This window comes from Myiozetetes cayanensis, unplaced genomic scaffold (genome assembly GCF_022539395.1).
Source record: "Myiozetetes cayanensis isolate MyiCay16 unplaced genomic scaffold, myiCay2020 scf1, whole genome shotgun sequence".
In the NCBI taxonomy this organism is placed as follows: domain Eukaryota; kingdom Metazoa; phylum Chordata; class Aves; order Passeriformes; family Tyrannidae; genus Myiozetetes; species Myiozetetes cayanensis.
In genome coordinates, this window is record NW_026086604.1 from 116,118,454 (window position 1) to 116,134,528 (window position 16,075).

The 16,075-nt window shown below is 43.8% G+C and overlaps 2 protein-coding genes across 2 annotated transcripts in view; one reads left to right on the forward strand and one right to left on the reverse strand.

Moving 5' to 3' along the window:
- The window catches only part of PLEKHA8 (pleckstrin homology domain containing A8), a 30,931-nt gene extending 28,802 nt beyond the window's left edge, over window positions 1-2,129 (reverse strand). The window contains exon 1 of the mRNA XM_050314551.1: window positions 1,984-2,129. Within this exon, the coding sequence (XP_050170508.1) occupies window positions 1,984-2,128 (145 nt within the window). The 5' untranslated portion in view covers window position 2,129. The remainder of the gene's footprint in view (window positions 1-1,983) is intronic.
- A 488-nt stretch (window positions 2,130-2,617) lies between these two features.
- On the forward strand, window positions 2,618-10,934 carry FKBP14 (FKBP prolyl isomerase 14). Its single transcript, XM_050324211.1, has 4 exons — window positions 2,618-2,917; window positions 4,880-5,031; window positions 7,749-7,876; window positions 9,718-10,934. The coding sequence occupies exons 1-4, from the start codon at window positions 2,718-2,720 to the stop codon at window positions 9,874-9,876; spliced, it is 639 nt and encodes a 212-aa protein (XP_050180168.1). The 5' UTR covers window positions 2,618-2,717; the 3' UTR covers window positions 9,877-10,934.
- The last annotated feature ends 5,141 nt before the right edge of the window (window positions 10,935-16,075 follow it).

The window sequence follows — 16,075 nt, forward strand, 5'->3', positions numbered from 1 at the left end:
ATGACATAAGACGTTACAAAACCAAAATTCCCAGAAAAGACTCAATTATCAACAGACTACCATCAGCTCCTCTCTCACAGCAAGAAGGAAAAGCAGTTCACCTTTTCTACAGTTTTAAGCTTGTCCTTTGGTGAATGTCCTATCTCTTCTCCGACTCTGAGGTGTGTTCCCCATTCTGAGGAGGAAAGGGCACAAGTACCTGCTGTGCATGTTTACATCAGCACTGTGTTAATAGCACAGGCACACAGTGATATACAGAGATGGCACACACTTTCCTTGCCTTTTGTGTGCATCATTCACACTATGCAGCACCAGATTAGTCAACCTTGAGCAACAGGAAAAGCATACTGGGGGCAGAATACTGGCAGAAATACTGTTCTGGATGACCGGTTGAACCTTCTTACTTCCCTTAATCCCTGAAAGGAGGCTTTCCTGTCTCTCACTCGCCAGCTCTTTGCTATTGCTACAAAAACACCACATTCCAGAATGAGATTTTGCGCTTTTTTTATCTCTGCATAAATTTATAACATAATGGCTACAGGGCAGGAAGTCTCCACTTTATGCCAAAAGAAAGCACATGTAGGCACAGTTCACTTGCAGACCAGCAAATTTATTATTCTCAAACATACCATAGGCCTTCTACAACCTAAGAAAAGGCACAGAGAGACCTTGACCACCACACTTGCTAGCTAGAGTCAAGTTTCGACAAGAAGTCAGAAAGATGTTTCAATTCTCCACCACAGATTTTTCTCTGTGTTGAGAACGAAACCTCTTCTAGCCTTAAGACAGTGCAAATCTCACATATCCAAGGAAAAGAGTCTGTCTGCATTCACTTGAGACTGAGGTTTGCAAAGCAATATTCTCCTTCATGAAGGGTCATTTGGTTGGAAGTGCTTAGCATTGTGGTCAGAAAAAAACAAATTTATTTTGATGGAAAGTTAATATTTCTTAGTCTTCACCTTACCATCAAAACAGAAGACAAATCCAGCTGATCCAGCACACCAATAAATCCAGGCTCTCACACTACTCCTTCCCATCCCCCTGTGGCATTAATTCAACACTCGCTTGTGCTTCAGCTTTTTCTTTGTTTAATTTTGATTTCCTACCCTTTCCCAGCAAACCAGAGAGGTGCAGCTGTTCCAGCCTCTCTGGAAAAAAACCCGAAGCAAGGCGGCAACCCGTGTACACACACTACGGAGCAACACTCGCATCTGGCGGTGCAGGGTGGTCGTGGTTGCTTCTCTCTCACCACCAAGTTTCCAAACTGTTCCGACAGAGGTCTGCACCTGGCAAGACCCCCACCACGACCCCAAGTCGCACGACTCTGCCTCTCCCGATTCCATGTGAACATCCCGGCGGTGGACATCCACAGGAACACGGGTGGCACCGGATCCCCCCCGCCTCTGCGGTGCTCCTGACCCCACCACCTTTCACCGCCGCCGAGCACAGCCTGCCCACACACGGCTCCTGCCGCTCTGCCATGGAAGTCAAGCCTTCCTTCGCACGGGAACACCCAAAATATTAAAATCTGGGCCTAAAGCTAGCAGGACAGCCCTCTAATTTCTTTCTCCCCTCCACCCCTCAAGCATTTCCATCCGAAACCCAGCTCCGGGATTCCCCCGAATCCACGGCTCGCCCCAACAGAAGTTCCACGGGCGTGTGTGTAGGACGGGGCAGTTCGCTGCTCGAGCGTGACCCGGCGCACCCATAACAACCCCAAGCCCCAACCCACGGCCCGGGGAGGGCGCCGGGCGCCCCGGGCGGGCAATGGCCCAGGCACCAGAGCCGGGCGGGGACCATGTGGAGGCGCGCCTGGAACACCGGGGTGCGCCGGGGCTGCTCCCCCGCACGGAGAGGCCAGGGGGCAGCGCTGACCCACACCCAGCCAACACAACGAACAGAGATACATGTAGTTGTATAAATATATATACAAAAGAAGATGGCCCCCCGTCCCGCCGTGGCTGAGCACGGGCAGCAACTCACCGCTCAGGTAGTTGGTCCACTTGTACAGCACCCCCTCCATGCCGGCCGGCCCCCGGCCCCATGCAGCGCGGCCGCCCCCCGGGGGGCTCACACCGCCCGCCGCCGCCCGCGCCCCGCCGCGCCCTGCCGCGCCGCGCGGCGCCATCGCGGGGGCGCCCGCCACGCTCCCGGCCCCGGCCCTGCCCCCGCCCGGCCTGCGCCGCGCCCGCCCCCTCGCCGCCGCCGCCACGCTCCCGGCCGCGCGGCGCTGCGGCTGCGCAGAGCGCGCTGTGAATCGCGGCCCGCGTGACCGCCGGGCGCGGGAGGGGGGGGCGGGAACACGCGCGGGACGCCCGAGCGGGTGGCCGCCCGCAGCCAATCGCAGCGCGCCCTCCGCGCGGGCGCCGCCCAATCAGCGGCCGGCGGCGGCCGGCTCCGTCGTGCGCGCGCTCCGCGGGGCTGCCCCGCTCGCCGGCGCCGGGACTGCCCGGAGCGCGCGGGCCCGCCCGCCCCTCCGCTCGGCCGAGCCCGCCGATTGGGCGAGCTGGGGGACGGACAGGGGCGAGCCCCAATGGGCGGTGGGCTATCCTGGGCTCGCCCGGGTGCGAGCCAATCAGAGGGCGCGCCGGCGGAGCCGGACCGCCGGGACCCGGGGAGCGCTGAGCGCCGCTGCCACGTCGGACCGAGCGACCGACCGAGCGAGCGGGGCTGTGCTGCGGGATGGCGGCCCGGTGAGCCGAGCGGAGGTGGCGGCGATGGCGGCGGCGCTGCTGCGGTGTGCCCTGCTGTGCGCGGCGCTGGGCTGCGCGGGCGCGGCGCTGATCCCGCCCGCAGACGTGAAGGTGGAGGTGCTGCACAAGCCCTTCATCTGCCACAGGAAGACAAAGTGGGGGGACATGATGCTGGTTCACTACGAGGGCTACCTGGAGAGGGACGGCTCCATGTTTCACTCCACGTAAGTAAGCGGCGCGTCTCCGGGCGAGCTGGTGGGTGAGCTTGCGCGGGGAAATACATATATAAATATATATACATATATGTGTGTATGTGTGTGTAAAATGGAATCACAGAATGGCTTGGGTTTGAAGGGACTTTAAAGTTCCCTTGAGACTTCAACTCAACCAGGTTGCTTAGAACCCCTTCCAACCTGGCCTTGAACACTTTCAGGGATGGGGCATCCCATATGCCCTCCCAAATCATTGAATCATAGGATGGCTTGGGTTGGAAGGGACCCTAGAGATGATCTGATTCCAATCCCTGCCATGGGTAGGGACACCTTTCACTAGAACTAGACCAGGTTGCTCAAAGCCCCGTCCAAGCTGGCCTTGAACAGTTCCAGGGATGGAAGAGAGAAGGCTTTGGGGTGACCTGAATTGCAGCCTTCCAGTACCTGAAAGGAGCCTACAGGAAAGATGGAGAGAGACTATTTAAAATACAAGGGCATGTAGTGACAGGACAAGGGGGGATGGCTTCAAGCTCAAAGAGAGTAGGTTTAGGTTAGATGTTGGAAAGAAATTCTGTGAGGGTGGCGAGGCACTGGGACAGGTTGCCAAGAGAAGTTGTGGATGTCTCGTCGTTGGAACTGTTCAAGGCCAGGTTGTATGAGGCTCTGAGCAACCTGGTCTAGTGGAAGGTGTCCCTGCCCATGGCAAGGGAATTGGAACTAGATGATCTTTAGGGCCCTTTCCGGCCCAAGCCATTCTGTGATTCTGTGATATAAGTGCAAGTTTTGGAATGTGATGTCAGCGGTTTAATAGGTCTCGTTCTATGCACAGATTTCTGTCTGGTTTCTAAAGCAAACTTCTAGGTAAAAAAAAAAAAAAGTTATATGTGTCCTTCCACTACGGGCAGCACAATAACAGCTTTTCATTACTGAAAGGGGTGTTCTTCACCTACTCCCGAGAAGGCAAGTCAACATACCAGAGCCACAGTAATGCAAATAGGAGGAAGAGCCACAAATTCGAGGGAGTCTGCTAAGAGTCTGCAACGACTTGCTAATGCTGATTGTCCTATAAAACACGAACGAAGTGTTAATCGTGGGAGACAGCAAAATGCTCAAGTCTCTGCAGGCTGTGCCTGAAGGCTATGTTTATGGAACATATTAAAAAGAAAAAAAAAGACAGTTTTGCATGTTTATGCTCTTGCAGACAACTCAACTAAAATCTCACTAATTTTCTCTTGTAGTTAACCTGCCTCTCTAAAAGAACTTCCAGTGACACTCTTAAGTTTTTGCTGCTGACTAATCTCTGTAAGTGCTCTGTTTTCTTGTTAAGCACCTTTCCTGCACGAGTAGTAAGTAGAGCTTTTAAATTCTGTGTCTGTCAGTAGAGTGAAAGTAGTCCGGGTTGTACCACCTGTTTAAATTGGGTATCCCTAATTTAAACCTGAGTGTTTTGCATGCATTTGTTTCTGTTTTTTTCTAGACTATCTGTTGTGTAGTTGTTTTACCGTTTGAGTTTCTTCTAATGGCTTTTTTGGAAGAGAGGAGGCTGATACTTCTAAGAGTGTTAAAAGGTATATTGCAATCATGACCAGGCTGGGTTTTGATTTGCAATTTACCGAAGAGTATGCACGGCCTTGATTGTAGATTTTTAAGTAGAAATGTCTTTCTAGTCTGATCAGTTTCCAAGTGGAAATAGGTGAGCAGGGAAATAAAGATGGGAATAGAGATTGCTCAGTGTTGTCATAAACACACCATGTAGATGTTATTTTATTTCTTTCTGCTTCTCAAGAAACCTTGTCATGCAAAGCATAATTTTTCAAGACTTTGAAAGTCTAGGTGTTGGAGAAATGTCAGGGTGCCGATTAGTGGTGTGGTTTTGATTATATATCTATATTGTGAGCATATTCCATTTGCTCCATGTGCCTTTTATGGGATTAGATGTTTAAATAATAAGTGTTTTATTCCTTTCTTTTCTAGTCACAAGCATAACAATGGTCAGCCTATGTGGTTTACACTTGGCATAAGGGAAGCTATCAAAGGCTGGGACAGAGGTTTGAAGGACATGTGTGTGGGAGAGAAGCGGAAGCTAACTATTCCACCAGCCCTTGCTTATGGAAAAGAAGGGAAAGGTAAAACACCGGAAGCCTTTCCCATCCTTCAGTTGCTTTTAATCTCTGTATTTTACTGTTGTTCTTGGCCTAAAAGGGTAGCAAGCTTTCCAGGCAGATTCCGTTAAGTAAGAAAAATTGATGGAGTCAGGTGCGCTTTCTCATCAATTTATTTTCGGCAAAAATAATCAGTAAGTCGTTATGTGGTGAATACAGGAAAAAAACCCAAGAAATTGATGGTAGCTGCTGTGCTGTATGTTCTGTCCTCAATAGTGCCCTGCTTTTTCTTTGCTTTGCTTTGGGTTTTTTCCTCTTTTTTTTTTTTTTTTTTTTTCAGTCAAGTGGAGGTGGTTGCTCAGGTAACAGTTGGCTTTTTGGCCGTTGCATCTGTTTTTGTAGTAATACTTCATGAATGTGCATGTGCAAGCCTCATTCTTGTCTTTTAAAACCCTAAGAAACTCCCTGTACTGCTGCCCAACCATTTTTTAGCTGATACAGTGAAAAGTCACTATTTATTTATCCATATAGGGACATTAATTCTTTCCCTCTTATAGCTGTTTTCAGTGTGGGCAGTGGTCCCTGTTATCCATAGTAAGATGTGCAGAGGCATGGGCAGTCACACTGTCACCTACTGAAAATGTACTGAACGGTGTGCAGGCAGATAAAAGTCTTGCTTGTAGGGTTTTCTCAACCTGTCTACTACTGATGGTGTTTGGGAGTTTTCCTTTCAGTGTTTCCAGATTCCTGTTTTAATGGGAGGTCTAGATTTGGAAGGTGCAGTTAAGGAAGTGAGGTCTTGAATGATTGCAGGAGGGCTCTACTTCTGCCTTACAGGGTCTGTTTTAAGTTAACTTTAATTTTTTTTATTTAACTTTTTTCGAGCACATCTTATGATTATGTTTGTCACAACAAGAGTTGCCACAAAAGACCTATGGTAATGCAAGGTTTCAAAGCAGAAAGGATGAATGTCTAGGACCATATAGTCCATCCTGCTAATGTTGTCTCCAATTAATATGAGACTGTTGTAGGTGTGAGGAGTGTTTGCATGTCTGTATCTTCTGGCAAGTAGGGCTGAACACAGGCTAAGTAGTACTCATGCTAAGTAGTATTCCATACATACAGCCTACTCCATACCCTACTTTCTTGAAATACCCTTTAAAAATATTTTTCTAGAAGCCTTGGTTTGGGATTCAGGACATAGTATTAGAAATAATCATCATGCTTCTAGTAGAGAACAGGAAACTTGTGGTGGTCAGCCAGTTGCCTGTATGCAGGAGACAGCTGTAAATTTTACTACAAAAAGCTATGAAATGCTGCAGTGCTCACATAGTCATCACAGGCCTAATTGCTCTGATTGATATGCAAAGCAGTACAGTTGTTCTTCAAAGACTTGCAAGCCTCACCTCTGTAGTGCAAGAAGGTTAAACAAGTAAACCCTGCTAACTGCTGTAAGAAACGACTTGCTTTAGGAAGGCTTTGAAATATTTGAGCATAATTATGTTGCTATTTTCAATTATGCCCTTGAAGACAATTATTTCATTTTCTTCATGCTTTCCTCCAAATGCAAATAATTTCACCAGCCTCCCACCTTGCTTGCTTTCTGACTCATCATTCCAGTCAGATGCCTTTTTCTGTAACACTCAGAAAAATTACCTCTGTCCCAAAATCTGATCAGAGCACCGTACCCTGTATTTCCGGAAGTTTCTGCATGTTTATTCATCCCAGAAATCTACAAGCTTGTTTATTGCTGCAGCTCAGAGTATATTTAACAGCATAGTTTCAAAGTAGATGCTGTGGATTAGTTATTTGCCTATATTTTCTAAGGGATAGGAATATTTTTTTGGGGTGCTGCCATCCAAGATAGAAATATGCTTGGTCCTATTCAACCCCTCTCTATATAAAGTGGCAAAGTGATGTGCTAAAAGATCTTTGACAATAGCTTCAGCCATCAGCATGAGGGCATATCACATCTCTGTAAAAGCCAATGCCTAATAAACTGAAATCCATGAGGGGTGGTGGCAGGGGGAGGGTCTGTGCCACTATTAGGAAGTTACTGGTCTTCTCACCTGCATCCAAAATGACATTGTGACAACACATGCCTTTTGGTCAGGTTTATATACTTAGTTTCTGCTGTGTGTTTGGAAATAGCTCAGTGCCTTGTGCAGCAGTCCAGAGATAGCTGTGGGATATTGTCATTGTTGCTGCCCTTCTTTCTTTCTCTGTTCAAGAGTTTTTTTGCAGTGGCAGAATAGCAGATACAGGGTGTCAGTTAGCAGTGGAGAGGAATTTGGAGCCTGGCAGGGTAATGGTGTATTGGGAAAGCTAAATTCTCTGTTCTTGTTGCCCTATCTATTAGTCTTGGCTGTAGCCTCTCTAATTGTACAGTCTCCTTTACTGCTTTCCTCTTCAACTGGCTCTGGCCATGAAAAAATTATTCAAGAATGTTGTTTAACAAACTTGTGATGATGATTGCTGAATATGAGCTCACATCCACACCTACTGGCTTCCAACAAAAGTAGTTGCATCTAAAATTGTGTATATGCTGTAAGGGCTGCTCAGAGTCCAAACCACAGTCTGAAATGCGTACAGTTATCACTGTTACAGATACTTTTCCTTGTTAGTTCAAATTGCAGGATGCTTTGAAATAAGTAAGGTTACTGGAACATTGCTCTTATGCATATGGCTTTTGTATGGCACTGAATATGTAGTTGTTTTTAACTTTTCTCCATTTTGTGCAGGAAAAATTCCACCTGAGAGCACACTGATTTTCAACATTGACCTTCTAGAAATTAGAAATGGGCCAAGGTCTCATGAGTCTTTCCAAGAGATGGATCTTAATGATGACTGGAAACTGTCCAAGCAAGAGGTGAGTGGGTTACTCTTCTCTTGTAAGCAAATCTAACAGAATGGGATAGTGAAAAAGAAAAGATAGGCTTAACTCGATCCTGTTAGAGAAGTATCTATACACAAGTTAGATTTTAGCTACTGCTGTGCACAGAGCAACTCAACAAGCATAATACACACTACTTAGTACTTAAGGTACTAAATAAGTACTTATTTATTGGGTGATGGACAGTTGAGGTAACTAATGAGTTGTTAGCTTAACTGCAGAACTGATACCATTAAGTGGTAAGACACCCAAAAGGCCATTGGTGGCCAGGTGGTCATTAGTCATGTGGGGAAGGGTGAGCCTCTGTCCTTCTCTGGAGATGACTTTCTTTGTTTCTTGCCTTCCAATTCTTAGCTTTGTTTTTTTTTCCTTTCATGCTTTTGGCATTTTCATGTTGGTGTCTTTCTTGCTAAACGCTATTCCTGGCTCAGCAATTACCAAGCTCCTGTCAGTGGTTTGTCTTTCTTGCTTGACTTCAGCTCACATACTTACTTGCACCTCAACAATAGACTTTTTCAGTAAAACTAAGCCAAGGATGCACATCTGTGCTGCACTACCCTGAGCGTTGCATCGTAGTGAAAATTCTGGACTCCAAAGGGCTTCAAAAGGAGCCTTGTTAAGCTGGGGTGTAGGCATGTGACTCATGTGTGCCCCATGCCTATGGGAGACTTGGGTGAAAGAAAGCATCTTCAAAATAAAGCCAGACTTCAAGGCTTTTTGGAGTTAATTGCTGATTTATTAATAAACTGGAATTAGAAGTTTTGCTGCTGTAGGGCAGTCGTATTTCATTGCATTCACTCTGTGAAGGACATGTAGTCAGCATTATTCACCTTCTGTTTGCTTCTTATTTTCAGTCTTCTGCTTTCCCAGTGTGCAAAAGTGACCCATGAGAAGCCAGTATAAACAACTGAGTTCTTTTTGATTTGAGCCTGGTATGGTTTACTAGACCCAGAAGGCTAATTATTTTTACTATGCACCAGACAGTGTCAGGGTGTCTAATATATGTGTATTGGAAATATAAGCAATGACCCTAACAAATACCAGAGTGTGAAATTAATAAAACAACCCTGAAACATGGCCTATTTATCTGGCTGTTAGCAGTCCACTGTTACAGTTCTTATACAAGTGGTATTTGTTTCACAGGTGGGTATGTTGGTATTGTTATCCTTGTAGAAGGATCTCAACAGTTAAACCATAGAAACTGAGTAAAAATAATCTCATTTTGTTCAAAACACTGCTTACCATTAGTAATTAGCTTAGTGTAGGTAACTGTTCCAGAAGTCTGTTTAAAAGCTACCTTGACTCTTTGTCATTCAAAATTTTGTGATGTTTAGAAATCATTTAATGTAGTTCCCATTAGAGCAGCAAACACTTGAGATTGTGACAGATTTCTTATATATTTTGGGCAACTGTTTACATCTACTGGTTTGTCAAAGTGCGAGGATGTGGAAAAGCTGTTTGGGTGTCTGACCAATTGGCGGCTAATAACTTTTGCCTAGCTATTTATACTTTACTGTGTAGACATCAGATGACAAGCTGTCCCGGCTCATTTTTCAGTCAGGTACCATAAAGCTCTGGCAGCAGATTTGCTAGTTTTACTGTCACTTCTGTTACTGAAGACTCTCATCACTGATAGGAGCTGCAGAATCAGTCAGACAAGTATTATTCTGGCAGTGGCACGGGAGGGAAGGTATCTGTTATCTACCTGATCTGTTATCTGTTATCTACCATCCTGATCATGGTGGCCCTCTCTTACACTGCAGTCATCAACTTTTTCATAAACCTAAAAGTGTTATCTCTCACCTTTTGTCTAATAGGTGAAAATTTACTTGAAGAAAGAATTTGAAAAGCATGGAGCAGTGGTAAATGACACCCAGCATGATGCTTTAGTTGAAGACATCTTTGATAAAGAAGATGAAGACAGTGATGGGTTTATATCCGCAAGGGAATTTACATACAAGCATGATGAGCTGTAGAAAAGGGTGGCATTATTTTTTTGGACACAAATAGCAGTGACTTAGACTGTCTGGTTCTCCTGTCATCTTAATTCTGTGTTTTGGAGTTGATGATTGCTGTTGGCAAAGAAACACTTTGTTTATATAAAAGAGAATTTCTGTTCATTATGTACAAATGTTTTAAACAGTTTTAAACTATTTTAAAGTATGAAAATGTACCTCCTTTTATACAGCAAAGACTTGCACATCAGTATTTTTTAAATTTTGTATTAACTTATTTTTCGGAACTGAAACAAACTTTCTAGTTATCCATCATTGTGAAAATCAAAATCCAGTTCAATGACTTTCTGTGATTTGTTTGTGTGCCAAGATCAGTTTCAGCAACTACTTTTTGTATAACTTCTAGTCTGTGGCTTAATTACTTGACCTTCCTTCTTGTGTGTCACTGCTTAAAAAGCAGTGCTGACCTTGGGGGTTTTTCCTGCAGATTTTAAAAAGATGTATTGGAAGACATCAGCATCTCTTTTTATACAGCTGAGAAAATGGTACAAAGCTGAATGAGAAGAATGATTATCCTGTGCTGATTTTGCCCTTCTAAAGGGAGAGTGTTAACCACCCATAATTGTAATATTGCAATTGTAAAATGCAATAATTGTCTGCATTTTTTGTTGAATTATGTGAACAAGGCAGGAGTTAAATGTCAGACTTTTACTTCTACTGCCAGCAACAATCTAGGAAATGTCTGTAATTTGGAAAACAGCAAATTTTGCCTCAGTGCAGAGGTGGTGTCCTTTAAATGTACACACACTTTTGTTTTGAAACTCGGAGTTCGCATTCATTGAAAAAGATCACACCTTTCTCTCCCAGTTTGAGGGAGATCTTATAGGAGGAAAAGTGTACTGACAGGAGGATCACTATGGCCTGAAGAACAGTTTCCATGGGCTTACCTGCTTTGCAGCTGCATGAGTTGCAGAACTTGTTTCATTGCCCCTTTGCGGTATTTTTCACAAGTAGCACACAAATAATGTGAATTTTAAATAATAAAGTGAATTTTTAGAAAAACAGAGGCATGAAGTAAATGTTGTGGTGCTATGTCTTTACAGAGAGGGTGGTCATCAGGATTTCAAACACAGAATGGAATTGTTGGAACTGTTTTTGGAGAGGAAAAAACATTTTGCAATCATCCATGATTTCTTAAATGAGAGGGCAAGGCATCTCAGGGAAAGGATGAGCCTGTCTTCTGACATCACTAAGCTGTGGGTCTATGAACACAGCATTGCACTTGGAAAATGTTGCCCAGAGCTATGTAAGGACACAAAGCAAGTGCAGTTGTATGATCCCGAGATTGCTGCATTGCACTAATCCTTAACTACTGCCAAGTGAGACTCTGCATTCAAGGTTCTCAATGCTGTAGGCGAGTTAGATGTTTCCCTGCCACCTAGTGTTGCAACTAAGGATTAGAAGACTGCTTCATTAAAGAGAGTTCAGTTTATGGATATTACAGATTACTGTCAATAGTGGCTTTTTTTTGGGGGGAAGTGTAACTGAAGGTATGCAGCGGTGGGCAGTTTTGTTTTGTTTTGGTTTTCTTCTAGCATCTGACATTTTGTGGCTGATGTTGTAAATGACAAGCAATTGTAGCAATGTATTTTGTTTTCAGTAATCTTTTAGGTATTTTTCCTCAATGCTGCCATCTAGTTTTCTCAAACCCATTTATACTTTTGCTCCTGTGGCAATGAGTTTCACAGTAGAATAGCGTAGGAAAAGATTTCCCTTCGTTTTTAGGCTCATTGCCTACCTACCCTGATTTTTTTATTGTGAGGAAATAATGAATAATCATTGCCAATTTAGCTCTTCTTACCAATCATGGTTTTGCATAATATTTTTTTCTCATCACTTAGGAAAATCAAGCTTGCCTGACTTCAGCTTGCCTCAAGGTTGCTCACATGTTCTGTGCTGGGTGCCTTGATTTCCCCTGCAGTCAGGGGGTCATTGGACACCTGGGGGCAGCTGAGCTCATGTGTGTTGTATTGGGACAGAAGCCTCAGCAAATAGTTTCCAGTCTTTCTCTGTTGACTACGTAGGAACCTAGGCCAAGGAGGGCTAATAGGTTATGAAGTTGATCCTTAAGGCAGTTTTGCCTAGAATGTGGGAACTGACAAGTACCCAAACAACCAAAGGGGAAATACTCTTTGTGTGTGCTTCCAGGAATAGCAAAACTGATACTTAACATTGGGTCTGTCAGTGTTTTACATTGTCATTTGCAGTGTTTAGCTTGTTCTTAGAATATATGGCTGGGGAGTGAAAGCATACAAGCATGAAATAAAACTTGGCACGTATTACTGACCAAATATATAAAAAGTTAAGCTTAACTAACAGGATGCCAGTATGTGACTTCAGTAAGGGCCAATTGTTGTTTCTCTTGTATTAAATAGGAGTTTGGAGTAAGCGAATGTTGTGAATTGTACATATATGTTTTCTTCTTGGAATTTTAAAGCATTTCATAAAAATAACTTTAATTGAACATACAGTTATTTGTTAATGCCAGCTGTGTATTGAAGCTGCAGGACCAAGATGCTTTCTTTGTGTTTTGTGTAGGTTTATGCCAAATGAAAGGATGGTTTTTGTTCTTAGTCATTTTCTTGAGAGCTGTGTTAAACTTCCAAAATTGAACTGAAAATGTTTTTTCAAGAGTGAAGAATAAGCAGCAGATTTGAGAAGTCATTTCAACTTTCTTACCATTTGCTATCATTCAAGTCCTCCTGTGAAGATGAAAGGACTTCTTAGGTAGAAGTACCACTGCCTGTCGTAACCTCAGTTGCATCTGCTTGTTAATCCACAGGGCAAACTCCTCTAGTGCCAGCAGGAGTCAGACAACAACCTGCAGGAGACCAGAGCCTGTCCCCGAGGAGGGGAGGAATATTGGAACTTCAGAGGCACTTGGCAACATTTTGGCTGGCTTGTGTGTGAAGTGCGTTTCCCCCAAAGAAACAAACCCTCACTGCACACTTGTAAAACACAGCACTTGAAAAAGTGGAGTTCAAAATAGAGCACTTTCCTCCTGCATCTTATAGCCTTCTTCACACATTTATTGTTGTTTTGTTGTTGTTAGGAAAACATATAGTGATGGTTTTTAGAACTGCAGTCTGTCATTCACAGCCTCTACCTAGCAATTACAGTGGGAGTTGCTGCTTTCTCTAGGTACAGAAGCAGCCTTCAGAGCACATTTTATTTGAGAATTCTTGATATGCAATACAATGACACAAGAAAGCTTTTGGCAAAGCTTCAGGAATGGTGCCTATAGTCTGAAATGTTTTTTAAGGCTTTCTCTTTTGAGATCAACTGACAAGGTAAGCAGTGTTGAAAATGAAGCATCTGCTTTATTTGATCTTAAATCTTTTCAGTACCTTATGTCATAGAACCATGGAATCATTTATGTCGGAAAAGATTTTAAAGATCGAGTCCAACCACTAATCCCGCACTGCCAAGTCCACCACTAAACCATGTCCCCACGTGCCACATCTACATGTCTTTTAAATACCTCCAGGTATTTAAGTGATGACTCCACCACTTCCCTGGGCAGCTTGTTCCAGTGCTTGACAACCCTTTTCATGAAGAAATTTTTCTTAACATCCAATCTAAACCTCCCCTGGCACAACTTGTGGATGTTTCCTCTTGGCCTGTGCCTTGTTACTTGGGAGAAAAGGCCGACCCCCACCTCACTACAACCTCTTGTCAAGTAGTTGTAGAGAGTGATTAGGTTTTCCCTCTCAGCCTCCTTTTCTCCAGGCTAAATACCACCAGGTCCCTCAGCCACTCCTCATCAGACTTATGCTATAGACTCTTTCAGCTTTGTTCCCGTCTCTGGACACACTCCAGCACCTCAATCTCTTTGAGTGAGAGGCCCAAAACTGAGTACAGGGTTCAAGGTGCAGCCTCACCAGTGCTGAGTACAGGGGCACAATCACTGCCCTGGTCCTGCTGACCACACTATTGTTGATATAAGCCCAGATGCCATTGGCCTTGGCCACCTGGGCACACTGCTGGCTCAGTGCAGCCACTGTCGACCAGCACCTCCAGGTCCTTTGCAGCTGGGCAGCTTTCCAGTCACTCTGCCCCAAGCCTGTAGTGCTGCTTGGGGTTGTTGTGACCCAAGTGCAGGACCTGGAACTTGCTACTGTTGAACCTTATACATTCAGACTCACCCCCTTTATCCAGCCTGTCCAGGTCTCTCTGTAGAGCATGTCCTTGTGCTGCAAGGAGCATCCCCAGTACAGAGGTGTTTTGGTGAGTACTGTATGTTACAGTCGTAAAATTGCAGTGTTAAGTACCTATTGAACAAACTGCTACCATGGTTTCCTCTTCATGATATTTAAAAGGCAAATGATGCATAGTTTTTTTCCTGAATACTTCAGTGTAAAAATAGGTTGTACAGGTCAGCCCTTAAATTACAATTATCTTTCTCATATGTGGTCCCCACATCCCATTGTTTCTACTGTTAGATACAACGTGGTCTCTCCCTTGATCCAGAAATCCTAGTTTCAGATGGCAGGTGAGTACCAGCAGGATTGGGAAAGCTAATTGCATTGGGGCATTCTGGGAAAAGATCCTAAGATAGGGAAAACATGATCAGAGAGAATGGAATTATGCAGATTGATGTGAGAAATGCAAAAGATTTTGTTTCCTAGATCCTTTGGCAGCTGCTTACTTGGAAGAAAGAACACTGCAGTCTGTGATGTAGGGACTGCAAATAACAAGGTTAATTCCTGATCTGACTTTCATTGGAAACCACTGTTTCAGACAGTTTCTATATAGAGTTTTATGACAAAATTTTAATTTACTTCCAAGGTCTATTAAAGAATATTTAAAAGAGGTATGTTGAGCTTACTTCTTGAAAATACATTGGCCTCATCATAGAGCTTTTGCAAAAATCCTCAAAACACAACTCAAAACCCACTACCCCCAAACCCTTTAATTTCTCTTCAATGCTGAATTGGTTTTGGTAACAGGAAATAAACCAAACGTGCTTATATTTTTATAATCCTGGATAATTTTAGCTTCTCTTGAAAGTTCATCGTAATGCTTACATTGTGTCCTAGTTTTCCCCCAGGAAGAAACTCTGACAAAATAAGGATCTTTCTTTAGCTATACTGCTTCTGTTTCAGTGTCTATGCTTGATTATGTCAACAGTTCCACACAAGAAATGTAATTGGCAAGCTCAGTAGGAGGCTATACAGGGACAAGGACCTTTGTTATCATCTCTTCCAGCCTGGAGGGAATTCAGATGGAGCCCCCTCCTGCATCACGTTTCTTCATCCGAGCTGTTTCTGTTCGAAAAGAAGGCTGTTTTAGCAAGGGGCTGCACCTGGTTAGGTAGAGTGGTGGTTCTGTTCTCTTGAATGATGTAAAAAATGTAGGAGCTTGGTTTAGCTGAGAAGGTTGCTGTGAAGAGAGGATAGTTTGAAACATGGCAGGTAAGTAATTTTGTGCAAATTTTCTGAAGGTCATGTTCCTGGTGGAGGGCTGGAGTTTATCCAAAAGGTTAGTTTTTATTTTGTTTTGTTTTCCCTTTTATTTTTCTTTTCTTATAACTGCTCTGCATCTCTTGTTAGGTAAACCTTGTTAAGTAAACAAGGACAAACTCACTTTTAAAATATTTGGGTCTGACCGTAGAAATCCAGTGGAGCTGACTCTTCAGAGTGCCCCAAATCCCAGTTACATTTTCTGCTAAAAATCTTGAGACTGATGCTAACTACCATTAAGAGCTGCTCTTCATTTTAGACACAATGCTTCTAATTTCTAGTTTGTGTCATGACCTGCTTAAGGAGATTAAATGATGCAGGATAATTGATTCCTCATCTGGGAGTCAGACTGAAAGTATTAAATCAATCCTGTCCCCTTTTATGTTATTGCCATTGAAATTTCTTTGAAGAAGCTCTGTTTCCTCTTCTGCCTCTTTCCCTGCATAGTAAACTAGGTAATTCTATTTCTTTTGTGTGCTTGGCCTGCTTTTTCTCTGGGAGTAAATAGCAGAGCTTAGCTCTGGTCTCTCTAATCTGCTGGGATATGTCTTTAGAGAATAGGTTTTCATTCCACAAATACAATGCAAAATGTTTTTGGTGACCCTGTGTCCATCTCTGGGTATGGATTCTATAGGTCTATAGCTAATGGACTAATTGTAGCTTACAGAAAATTATGACCTGTTGGATTTTACTCTTAG

Bases quoted from the DNA above. Each gene is read 5' to 3' on its own strand.
- FKBP14 (XM_050324211.1), top strand. From the start codon at position 2,718: ATGGCGGCGGCGCTGCTGCGGTGTGCCCTGCTGTGCGCGGCGCTGGGC. The intron at 2,918-4,879 runs GTAAGTAAGCGG...TTTCTTTTCTAG, and splicing joins GGCTCCATGTTTCACTCCAC to TCACAAGCATAACAATGGTC. The intron at 7,877-9,717 runs GTGAGTGGGTTA...TTTGTCTAATAG, and splicing joins GGAAACTGTCCAAGCAAGAG to GTGAAAATTTACTTGAAGAA.